Source organism: Cibotium barometz, chromosome 43, assembly GCF_041138505.1.
Source record: "Cibotium barometz isolate CiBa-2024 chromosome 43, ASM4113850v1, whole genome shotgun sequence".
Classification (NCBI taxonomy): domain Eukaryota; kingdom Viridiplantae; phylum Streptophyta; class Polypodiopsida; order Cyatheales; family Cibotiaceae; genus Cibotium; species Cibotium barometz.
In genome coordinates, this window is record NC_141088.1 from 14413224 (window position 1) to 14426615 (window position 13392).

Here is a 13392-nt window from a genome sequence, read left to right on the forward strand (position 1 = left end):
TGTGGATGCACGAGACAATGTGCATTGGAATAAAGCCATGCAGGATGAGCTTGATTCTATTAAAAGGAATCAAACATGGGATTTGGTTGATTTGCCCAAAGGCAAGAAAACAATTGGTACTAAGTAGGTCTATAAGTTGAAAAGACATGCAGATGGATCCATTGACAGGTACAAAGCCCGTCTAGTTGCAAAGGGCTATGCACAGAAGAAGGGCATTGATTATGAGGAGACATTTGCTCCTACATCCCATATGTCGACATTTAGGTGTGTCATTGCATTGGCTGCACATCGTGGTTCACCAGTTGGACATCAAGACTACTTTCCTACATGGGGACCTCGATGAGGAAGTTTATGTATATCAGCCCATAGGTTTTGCAGAACATGGTCATGAAGGGAAAGTATGCAGGCTGAAAAAGGCCTTGTATGGTTTGAAACAAGCTCCACGAGCTTGGTATGCAAAAATAGATGCTTTCCTGCTCACTCAAGGCGAAGCCACTTTGTATGTAAAGAAAGAAGAGAAAGATCTTCTGGTCATCAGTCTTTATGTAGATTATCTTTTTCTCATGGGATCAAATGATGACAAAATTGCAGCTTTTAAAGAGATACTGCAACAGACATTTGACATGTCTGATTTGGGGCTCGTACACTACTATTTGGACATACAGTTTGTGCAGGATAACAGAGGCATTGGGTTGTTGCAATCTCGGTATGTTGCTAAACTTCTGGAGAAGTTTAAATTTCAGGATTGCAAGCCTATTAGCACTCCTATGGAACCTGGGATGAAACTGTCACTACAAGATGACAGTATTTCTTTTGATGCCACTACATATGCTCAAGCTGTTGGGTGCCTTATTTACTTGTGTACTACACGGCCAGATATTCAGTATGCCGTATCTCAGTTGAGCAGATTCATGCACAGCCCACGATTGTCACATTGGCAAGCTGTGAAGCATGTATTTCGGTATTTGCAGGGTACCTTGTCTCTTGGATTGCTTTATCCTGAGGGGGGTGACATGCAGTTATATGCTTACAGCGATTCAGATTGGGCTGGTGATTTTGATACCAGACATTCCACTAGTGGCAATTGTTTCTTCCTTGGCTCTTCGTGTATTTCTTGGCTAAGCAAGAAACAGACCACAATGGCCACTTCGTCTTGTGAGGCAGAGTACAGAGCAGCCTACACTACTACCGTTGAGTGTGTCTGGCTGCGTCGTCTCATGACTGATATGTATATTTCAGAGGAGAAGCCTACACCTATCTATACTGATAGTCAGAGTGCCATTGCTGTGGCCAGGAATCCTGTGTTTCATGCTCGCACGAAACACATTGAGATTCACTATCATTTTGTTCGGGAGAGACTCCAGGCAGGTGATATCAGTCTGATCTACTGTCCTACAGATCAGAATGTGGCAGACATCTTCACCAAGGCATTACCACGTCCGAAATTCGAAGCATTCCGCACTGCTTTGAATTTGTTTCCTTTTGGTGGATGATGTACGGTGATCACATATCACTCCATGGGGGGTTTGTTGGGTTTTATGCTGTGTATGCACCCAGAGGAGTGCTAGTGATCATCAGTAGGTTACTGGGGCACTTTTTACTTCAGTTAGTGGAGGTATTTTCCCCCAGTTTTAGCTTAGTTTCACTTATAATAGTTTATAAGTGATTTGGTCCACCTGGCACACTTTATGGCCGGACCATGTGAACACATCTTTTAGGTCACTTCTTTATGTGGCTATTGTACTTCATTTTATCACTACTAAATACATGAGCAGTCGTGTTCCTCTCTCTGCTTCTCACGTTTCTTGCTAAAGTACCCTCCAAACCCTAACCCTAACAGCTGAGTTCCTTCAATCCTACCATACGAACCTATTCTACCAGTACGAGAAACAACTATGGGGTCAATCATCCCAAGAAGGATTGTCCAAAGAAGTAGGGTAAGACCTTGGTACGTATTACGGAACTACAAGGTAACTCTTTGATCTCTTGTGTTGAAAGTCATCATCCGGATAGCCAAGGGTGTCAGATTAGTGAGTATGCCTTTGGTCAACATGATCTCCTCCAAGTTGAGAGATCTATGGGAAGCCATCGAGTGCAGATTCTGTTTGACAACGGCTCTACACACAATTGTATTCTTCACGTTTGGTGCAGACACTCTAGCTACCCATGATAACAAGTGATCACCGTTATGTGGCGAATCTTGTCAAGGGTACAGACGTGGAAGTGTGGGATCGAACGCTACCTAGGCTGAAGATCCAAATCCAAGACTATTGGGAGGCTTCAGACTTCCACATCATGAACCTTGACAAGATGGACGTGATCTTAGGAACGTCCTCATTTTTTGATAAGAGCGAGACAATACTATTAGATCGTCTCATAGGCTCTCCTTTGTTCATGAAGGTGAACTATATGCAATCCGGGGTGCTGTCCCCTGTGGATTTTTGGATGTAAACTCAATTCAAGCACAAACGCTATCACCCAAACCACGCCAGCAACCAAGTTAAACTTTAACTGCTCCAACTACAGAGATCAAAACAGCTTGTTTGATGCGAAGGAGTGGGTGGCTCACCTTCTTTCACGTCAGGTTTTCCGCAGAGAAACGAGCGCAACCATGCAACGGTCGCCCGAAATCAGGTAAGTGTCGAGTGGTTCTACCTGGATCACAGATTCGCTCCCACATGAAGCATCTCTGTGTTAAGACAAACTGCCGCTACTCCCCGTCCGAACCAGCTCCCAAAACCTCAAGAGGGGAACTTGGGTAGATCCAACAACCTTTTTCCCTAGGCATTTGATCCACCTCTAGACCTGTCATTGCCTAGTAAATGCTCTCTGCCATAGCCAATCTCCGCACATCGCAGTGGGGATGGTGGTGTTTTTTTGCTTCCGGCCTCTAGAGAGGCATTCCCCACCCAAACCCCCCCCCCTCCCCCCCTTTTTCCCCTTTTCCAACGTAGCCTTCCTCCAAGAGCCACCGGCCAAGGAGGGAGCCTCCCCTCTTTTTCCTTTGTATATCGATCTACTCGGAGGGTGGTTGTGTTTACCTCTTTGAAGGTTGTAGTCTACTTCATGCAAACATTTTTTGACTAATAGAAGGATCTTTTCCCAAGAAAAAAAAAACACTCATAAGTCAGTTTGCATTGAGCCCTATAAAAACACAAGCTTATTTCTTAGTAAAGCCAGCCTAGTTATGTGCTGTAGGCACAAAGTAGTAGTCTTCTCAGATACACTTCCTTACCCATTTGGTAATATTCCAGCTATACAATCATCCAATTTCTTCAAAATTCACACTTTTAGAAATGCAATCTTTGCATTCTCGTTGTTTTTTGGATGTTTCATCCGATGGTGGAAAAATAAGACAAACTATAAAAATTGTGAGACATGTTTAAAATTTCAGCCTGACCTTTACGCTTTCTCCCTCCTGTATCTTGAGTAATCACAAGGTCCTCTTGGCTTTTGTTGAAATCCATTAAATTAATTTCAGTGTCCCCATTTTCCAGCCACAATGTTCACACACAATCTATGTATGCATGTTCGGTTGTGGCAGGATGAGATCTCTGCTTTGTTATCATCATTGCATTCTTAGTTAGGAATCATGATCAATAATTGCAATGAGTAACTATTCTATCTTTCTCACTAACAAGTCTTTTTGGAATGTGAGTCTATGACTCTATCTAGGATTGCACATGCCACAATCATTAAGCAACATCCCAAAGAAAGGTAAGAATGCCTCTTGTTTTTGCATGATAGCTTGCTCTCATGGCCTCCATCCATTAAGAAGGGTAATAGGTACCCATCAATACTTTGCAACCCCATCATCCCAAAGGCTCTCAAGACTTGAACAGATAAAGAATTTATCTGTTGAGGATTTCAATTGCAGCATACAAGCAAGTAAGAAGTACCTCAAGGTTTCTACAGGCCCATGCCCACAGTAATACTGGTATTAAAGCAAAATATTCCCAGGAAGAGGCACTTGCTTTGCAATGCCAATGAAATAAGGTTGTCATTCTTAGCTTAATCATACATAATTTACAGATGGAAGTCATCACCATGTTAGTGCTTTCTTTCTTGGAATGATTTCTGCATCAACCAAATAGGCACAGTCATGACCCCTTTCATCTGAGTGTTGCACCTTGCATTCTCCCATTGCACATACAAACAGCTACCTCTGGCTTAAGTGTGGCCTAGGCTACGCTTTGTGACACAGACAAAGCTTTAGATCTACAGTTTGGAAAGCAGCATATAGGATCTTTTCTAAGGTACAGGAATTAAATCTAGCAGTGAAATGGGATGGTTCGGCATGGACACTTTTCATGTTCGAGTTTGAAAATCAGCCATAGATACAGGCATATGCCCATAATCAAGGCAAAACAACAAAAAAAAGGGTAATAAACATCTTTCATGGCCTTAGAGATGTCATCAAAAGGGTGTCAACGCAGAATCATGGTTAAGGCATTGTATCCTGATTAATATAGAGCGAAGGTTTTTGTTTGCTAATCAAATTAGTTCAAGAATGTTGCAAGATTTTATATCCTCAAAAATATCCTGAGGCTGCATTAAGCGACACAGTTTACGAATGTACAAAATTCAAAAAACAAAACCCATTTTCTGGAACTAACAGTCCTATGTGTACTATGCATTGCAGCAAAAGACTTGTAACAAAAAACATACTGGAGCTTAATCAACGTCCTTTTTTTCAATGCCTCCGTGTCTTGTATTTCCTGCCATTACAATACAGCCCCACAACCAATCAAAAATCTAAGCGATCAGCTACACATTATAAAAGCTTGCAAAAGCTGTATGGGAGCATGCAAATGGGCTTACAACTATCTACAGCATGGCCTTACTTGAGAATAAATTTTCACAACATTTGATGCACCACATTAACAAACCAAGATGATCTGTCACCACACTAGTGGAACCAGAGCAGCCAATGGTGAAAAAATAACCGAGATGTAAAAATGGCTATAACTATGGAGTTCACAGTAAATTTTTATTAATTCTTCTGATTCAAAACAAGCTATACAGTCTATTCGAGAAACTTCAGACCATCCCCTATAAATGACTACAATACACTACGTAAGATTTGAGTAGTAAGGACAACCTTACCAAGAGAGTTGCGATATAACTCATGTGTTGTGACGATATCTTTGTCTTGTGCCAAAAGTCTCATGAGGTGAGATGTAATACATCTTCTTTATACATGTGTATGCATTGCTTAAAAGCACAAAAGCACACATTCGAAAAACATCCCACAGAACTGTGCACCCTACCTCGCCACCTTTGATGGCCAGAAGTTGCTGCCTAATTTTATCCTCCACTTTTGCAACCTGCAACAGAAAAAAAAATGGTTCTCTCCCTCCCTCTCTCTCTCTCTCTCTCTCTCTCTCTCTCTCTCTCTCTCTCTCTCTCGATTGAGGATCCACACACATGGCACACATATGCAAAGAGCCTCTACCATATCCCTCAGCAACCGCCCATACCACAGCCACAGGAGTCCCGCCCTACCACCTCTACTTTCTTTACCGCCTCGATAATAGAGAGAGCTATCCGCCGGTAACAGCATGGGAGATCGACTGACCACACAGGTATAAGAGTGAGCATCTTATTCATGCAGCTGACACACTGGGACCCTTTGTTGCTCACCTCTTTAATAGGGCACTAGTGGAGGGCCTACCAGCTGAGTGGACTATGCACACCATCGTGCCTCTCCACAAAGCGGGAGACATGCTAGACCCCAGCAATTACAGGACTATCATGATTGGTCATACATTGGCCAAACTTTATGGCGCAGTGCTCGAGGCAGAGTTGAGCTCATATGCAGAGAAGGAGGGACTGCGAGCACCAGGGCAGGCTGGATTCCGACGAGCTTTCTCCACTATTGACCATATATTCACTCTGAGATGTCTGATTGACCAGGCTAGGGCACGGGAGAAGAGATTATACTGCTGCTTTGTGGATTTCCGCAAAGCATTTGACACGGTGCCACGAGAGAGACTCTTCCAGCGCCTACGATCATTTGGGATCCCATCAGAGATGGTTTGGCGAATCTATGCTTTATATGAGCAGGTCCTCGGGTGCATACGATGCCCCGGGGGGCTATTTGATGTTATTGCTAGCACCATAGGTGTGAAGCAAGGATGCCCACTCTCCCACACTATTTGGGCTATACATCGATGAGGTGGCTGACTTCATTGGTCACGGTGGTGGGGACAGGGTAGACATCTCAGGTACCACAGTCCACACTATGCTATATGCAGATGATATTATTCTAGTCTCTGAGTCGCAGATGGGACTACAGCACCATCTCCATGCACTCGACGACTTCTGCACACAGAGGGGGCTTACAGTGAACCTTGGGAAAACCAAGGCCATGATTTTCCACACCTCAGGGCCGGTTCGACGACAGGCCATCTTCACACTAGCAGGAGGACAGGTAGAGGTGGTAGACTCATATGTGTACCTGGGGATTACATTTACGACTCCGCCAGGAAGATTTACTATGGCACAGGCAGCCAGGGATAGACTCACACGAGGGTATGCAGCTCTGGCCATGCTAGAGAGACAGTGTCACCAGGCACACTTCCAGGAGCCCCGCACGAAGGGGTGGTTGTTTGACACACTAGTCACCCCTGCTTTGATGTATGCTACAGCAGTATGGGCACCTGGGCTCGCCACCTCCACATGGTCTCAAATAGAGAGGCCTCAGATTCTCATGCTCTCACGGATGATCCGCACCAAACCCTCCGTCCCACATGACATTGTCCGGACGGAGTTTGCTGCACCTCCTATGCTAGTAGAGGCCCTCTTCCAGACGATCTGCTTCATACAGAAGATCAGAGATATGCCATCAGATCGACTCTCACATAGAGCTTTTGAGGCGTCCAGGCAGCTCGCAGAGAGTGGAGATAGGAGATCATGGTATTCACATATGATACAGTGGCTCACTCAGCATGGTCTTGACATAGATCACCTGCCACCTTTCCAATATGATATACATGCACCACACATCCAGCTCTCTCACAGTGAGAGGAACAGTGTCCTTCGACAGGATTTATGGCAGCAATACACTCAAGAGACTTGGATTACACCCAGTCAGCCTCTACCGCCGAAGATGCTATACTACAGAGATCAGTTTATGCCTATCTCAACGGATGGATTCGTACAGAAACTTGGATACATGGATGTGTACATGTCTCACAGTGTACGAGTAGCAATTGGCCAGCTCAGAGTGTCATCACACCAGCTTGAGATTGAGGCAGGTAGGGCAGCATGGATCCCAGAGCAGAGAGGATATGCAGACTATGCCAGGAGGAGGTTGAGAGTGAGGAACATTATGTATATGATGCAGAGCATATAGTGTCATTAGAGAGAGATACACCACCATCTTCAGTGGACATCCCTCACTCCGCCACATCATGGAGTCCGCAGACCAGCGCAGATTTGGCCAATTCTTGCTAGAGAGACAACGCCACAGAGAGACACTGCTACGGACTCATACCATAGGGAGAGGTGGGCGACAGCTCAAGCTCGCTGATTTCTTCTAGAGATCTATCCCAGTGCCTACCCTGACACAGGAGGGGTTACACTTCAGCGCGCTGCAGACCTTCGAGCCAGACGGAGGCCGAGAGCACCAGGCTACTAGACTCCCAGACTACATCAGAGGGAGATCACACAGATACGGGCTCAACATCAGCAACATATCCAGGAGCGGCTAGCTCACTTACACTCACACCCGGAGATCATGCTCCGAGGTATTTTTGCCTCGCCATCGCCCATGTATCACATATTACACCCCCATTATGGTACTGGGGGGAGCTAGACAGATCTGCATTGCATTCTTGTATACCCTACGCATATAGGTTGCATACTGAACCTCTGGCAGTAGTGCTCCATCCATCACACCCCCCCACTAGCTCAGTACTTTCATAGTTTATTTCATGTTCATTTTGTCCTTTTTTTTTTATGGACATCCAGAAGACATTGACAGTTGTACATTGATTTGTCTCATAGGTCGAGTTCGGCCTCTAGTAGACGTTAATACAACTCTCTCTCTCTCTCTCTCTCTCTCTCTCTCTCTCTCTCTCTCTCTCTCTCTCCAGGCGACCCATCACTCGGTTCTTCCTCCCACCACGAGTGGATGCCACACCATCCATGGATGACATACACAGCCTCATTGAGCCACACATTCTTAAGTGTCCGACCACCCGCTAGAACCCACTCTACTATGACAATAGATCGGGCCATGGCACTCCAACAAGCCCGACGTCCCAGACTCCCTCGACCTCACCTGCAACACAGACATCAACCCAGCTTGAGGAGATCTTGGAGAGGCACAAAACCACCTTCCCACACCTAGTGGATCTACAGAGCCTTCTACATGCGGGTTAGCTCCATAGGTTGATCCCATTTTGTATCATATGGCTCGGCTCATAGCTCTCGTCTTTGTTTTCTTTTGTACCATGATGAGATTACATGGACACCATTGTATCACTTTTGGTCTCATAGACCCATTGAGTCTTTTGATGACGTTAATCTCTCTCTCTCTCTCTCTCTCTCTCTCTCTCTCTCTCTCTCTACCCCATACAGGTACTCCGATTTGTCTCATAGGCCGAGTTCGGTCTTCTGGAAGACGTTAATAAAATCTCTCTCTCTCTCTCTCTCTCTCTCTCTCTCTCTCTCTCTCTATATATATATATATATATATATATATATATATATATATGACCAGGAGGAGCTGACATGCAGGAGATAGACTCGGAGGAGATTGACATTCAGCGAGCATCACAGGACAGAGGGGACATTACAGCATCAGAGAGAGTTCCTCATGCTGGGGACCACACATGGCTTATCCATCTTCCAACGAGATGTCCTGTTGGCCTTCTTGAGGAGCGAGCAGGCATCTGTATATGACCAGGAGGAGTTGACAATGCAGGAGATAGACTCGGAGGAGATTGACATTCAGCGAGCATCACAGGACAGAGGGGACATTACAGCATCACAGAGAGTTACTCATGCTGGGGACCACACATGGCTTAGCCATCTTCCAACGAGATGTCCTATTGGCCTTCTTGAGGAGCGAGCAGGCATCTGTATATGACCAGGAGGAGCCGACCATACAGGAGATAGACTCGGAGGAGATTGGCATTCATTGAGCATCACAGGACAGAGGGGACATTACAGCATCAGGGAGAGAGTTCCTCATGCTGGGGACCACACATCGCTTAGCCATCTTCAATGGGATGTCCCGTTGGCCTTCTTCCAGAGCTCTCACATGCTTCCCACATGGTGGAGGCTCGGGTACAGTGGATTATCTGATGGGATCTACGGCTTTAGCCACATCCATACATACCTTCACCATTCCCACCTGCCCACTTGGAGGCGACCATGCCTGTCTCGTTCAACCTCAGCTTTTCCCGACCATCCTCGCCACCACCGCCCATCTCCCACTACACCCAGATTCACTTCCACCATGATGGGGACTCCACTTACTCCGACCATCTCTACCGACATCTAACATATGTAGACCCCAATCTCCCACTAGCCGACCTCACCTCTCAGCTCACCACAATCTTACACACCTCTGCCATAGCCACATTCCCATCCACCAACCCATTACAGGACTTTTGTGCACAGTGGGATCTCACAGTAAACCTTGGGAAAACCAAGGTTATGGTCTTCGATACATCCCCTCTTTTCACATCTCGACTGAGTTTCACCTACATGGGCAGCCTAGTGGAGATTGCATACTCGTGTACTTGGGAGTCACTTTTACAGGACCGGTCTTCTCGATGAGCCATGTTGCGAAGGCTAGACCGATGCGAGGGTATGCTTCTCTTGCTCTCATGGAGACACAGTGCTTCCATGCCCACTTCCAGGAGCCGAGGACCAAGATGTGGCTATTTGACACCTTGGTCACTCCAACATTGATATATGGAGAGCCCTTCTGGGCACCTGATCTTACAACGGCCAAATGGTCGAGGATAGAGAGGCCTTAGGTCATGATGCTCTCTTGTATGATACGTAGCAAACCATCGTTCCCACATGATATTGTCCTCACACAGTTTGTTGCAGCACCCATGGTAGTAGAGGCACTCTTCGAGACAATCACATACATTCACAGGATCAGTGCCATGCACCCCCTGGAGACTCCCGAGGCTCGCCCTACAGTCCTCCCAGCAGCTAGCAGCAGATGGGCACGAGTCATGGTATAGCCGAGTATGCACCAGGTTCACGAAGCAGGGACTCGAGACGGATCGCCTCCCCCCACTCCAGTATGACCTGGAGTCCCTATTCATAAGGCTCTCTCAGGATGACAGGAACCAAGTGATCAAATATGATTTATTGGGACTATACATATAGGATACCTGGATCACAACACATGAGCCACTCTCACACAAACAATAGTACTACATGGATACTTTCATGAGGCTTACAAAGGATGGTTGATGTGACATTTTGGTCTCATAGGTCAATTTGACCTTTTGAAGACGTTAATACAACTTTCTGAAAGAAGGCATAGAGCTTCCATGAGTATCAAAGCTTCAAGCTGATTTTGAGATACTCTTGCTGCTGCCCATGTCCAACCTGACAAGTTTGGGAGTCCACAAGGAGACAAAGGGATGATGACAGTCAGCCAAGGTCAAAGGTTGGAATCCCGTCATTAAGTTTAACAAGAGGGGATGCCACTTTTTTTTTCTGCCCCTTTCTCAACAAAGCCATGAAGCTAAGTATGCACCAAAGTTTGAAGCGTGGGCTATGAGTCCCCCCCCCCTCCCCCGCGCGGCGACCTGTGCGTACCCGTATCACCCTCCTTCCCCTTACTCGCCATGCAGCTTATACACAATGATGTATGTGGTCCTAAGAGGACACCATCTATTGGAGGCTACCTCTATTTTGTCACATTCGTTGATAATTATTCCAGACATACTTGGGTATATCCATTGAAACAGAAATCGAAGGTTTTTATGTGCTTTAAGCACTTTAATACTATGGTTGAAAATGTTTCTACGTGTAAGATTGGTACCCTACATTCTGATCGAGAAAGGGGAAGTATATATCTAAGGAGTTTCATGCATACATGGCTCATCATGGGATAAAACACCAATGTATTGTGCCCTATACTGTCAAATCCCCATAGGATCTCCTCGTAGAACGCTCTTGGTACAAGACTCGAAACCTGCAAGCATCAATAAGGTTTGTGTCATGGGAACTTGCATGAGATTATTGTTGAAAAGATGCAACAATGCATGAGTCTTGATGAGTAAGATGCATACCATCAATCCTTTTGACTTGAAGATGTTTTCCATAGGCCCACATACTTCTATATGCCCAAACCTAGAATCACAAGCGTAGAGAATATTAACATCACACTTTCTGCCATTCCAAGCTTCAAAAGGTGTAATTGTATGCAAAGCCTTTGCAAGACACTTGCTCAAAACGTATTTTGCACATGAGTGCTTCTAGCCAGAAACGACTAGGTAACTCTTGACTTTTGATCATACAACGTGTCATCTCCATGAGAGACCTGTTTTTGCGTTCAGCTACATCGTGTTGTTGAGGTATATATGTCAAATCCCCATTGGATCTCCTCATAGAACGCTCCTGGTACAAGACTCGAAACCTGCAAACAAACCAAACAAACATGACGGGAGTGCATGCCTGACTCACCTCCCAACCTTGACAGCCACAAGTCTTTGCTGTCCCCACCGAGCCACGAGCTGAGCTAACTAGATGAACGTACTCTACCGTGTGTATACGCACACAAGACTAGCTTCGAGGTTGGGGAAGCTTGGAGCTAGGCAGGCTGATTGGCGAGCTGAGTTAGGGATAGACTAACGGGCGGACACCCAAGTATGGACGGGCGGGCGCCCAAGTGTGGATACTCGATGACCGGCCAAGAGCCTATAAAAGAGTGGCCAAGGTTAGTCATTAGTTATATAGAGTCTCGCGTGTCTTTGTGAGAGCTCTATGGTCAGGAGCCTGGATCTAGTGCAGATGTGCACCTGCTTTATGCAGTCGAGGCCCACAGCAGTCTCGAGGCCCGCGAGGGTAGCTTCGTGGCAGTATGGGACGTCACGAGGTAGAGATTGGTCGGTACGTTCATTTAGTTAGCTCAGCTCGTGGCTCGGTGGGGACAGCCAAGACTTGTGGGCTTGCCCATGGCTGTCAAGGTTAGGAGGTGAGTCAGGCCTGCACCCCCGTCATGTTTGTTTGGAAACGTATGCAAATTGAAAAAAGCTTTGTATGGTCTTAAGCAAGCTCCCAAAGCATGGTATGAGAAGATACATGCATACTTGGTTGCACAAGGTTTTTGCAAGTCTTACTAACAGTACCCTCTACATTAAGAGAACTGAAGAAGAATTTTTATCATCATGCTATACGTTGATGACATGCTGCTCACAGACCCTGATGATGATCATATTTCAGCTTTTATAGCTGATTTACAGAGGACTTTTGAAATGTCAAATCTTGGCCCATTACACTATTATATGGGCATCGAGTTTCGACAGCATAATGATGACATTGTTATGCTGCAAACACAATACATGAAGGCGTTGTTGAAGAGGTTCAATCCTGGAGATTGCAAACATGTTGCTACACCTATGGAACCTTGTTTGCGACTTAGTCTTGAAGATGCAGGTGACTCTTTTGATGCTGGCCTGTATCAAGAAGCTATTGGATGCCTTATCTTCTTTTGCAACACCATACTTGACCTTCAATATGGGATCTCAATATTGCGCAGATTTACGCATAGCCCAGGCACAAAGCATTGACAGTCTGTCAAACAAGTGTTCCGTTACCTAAAGGGCACTAAGCACTTTGGGTTGCTTTATCTCAAGAAGGGTAAATCACAACTGCATGCATTTACAGACTCAGACTAGGATGGATGTCACGACAAACCAATGTCCGCGAGTGGTTTTTGCTTTCGCCTTGGTGATTCGTGTATATCATCACTCAGCAAGAAGCAACTCATTGTGGCCAGTTCTAGTTGTAAAGCTGAGTACAGGGCAGCGTTTACAGCTACAGTTGAGTGTGTTTGGCTCAGACGCCTTATTGGTGATTTAGGTATTGACGAGTCCTTAGCCACTACCATCTTTACTAACAGTGAGCGCTATGGCGGTTGCAAGGTATCCACTTTTTCATGCTCGCACAAAGCACATTGAGGTGCATTTTCTTTGTGTCAGGGAGAGACACTCCGCAAGGGAAATCAGCTTGGCTTATATGCCAACACAAGACAACATGGCAGATTTATTCACGAAGGCTCTCGCACGAGATAAGTTTGAAGCTTTTTGCAAAGCTTTGAACTTACTTCCCTTCAAGGTTTAGTCTAGGCTCCCTCTCACAATCCAAAGAGCTTAGCATATCTCTGTACTTTTAGTGCCAACTCACCCC

The 13392-nt window shown here is 45.7% G+C and overlaps 1 protein-coding gene across 3 annotated transcripts in view; it reads right to left on the reverse strand.

Moving 5' to 3' along the window:
• Positions 1–13392, reverse strand: part of LOC147613563 (phenylalanyl-tRNA synthetase, putative / phenylalanine-tRNA ligase) — a 91232-nt gene that overhangs the window by 60896 nt on the left and 16944 nt on the right. Inside the window, exons 1-5 of one of the 3 annotated variants that reach the window (XM_086781560.1) lie at positions 11525–11607; positions 11274–11334; positions 11078–11176; positions 5271–5327; positions 4669–4718 (exon numbers count right to left, since the gene is read on the reverse strand). In XM_086781560.1, the coding sequence (XP_086637686.1) occupies positions 4669–4718; positions 5271–5327; positions 11078–11176; positions 11274–11334; positions 11525–11592 (335 nt within the window). In that variant the 5' untranslated portion in view covers positions 11593–11607. Of the gene's footprint in view, positions 1–4668; positions 4719–5270; positions 5328–11077; positions 11177–11273; positions 11335–11524; positions 11608–13392 lie in introns of those variants that run through there. The other 2 variants (XM_086781561.1, XM_086781559.1) reach the window with 2 other exon arrangements.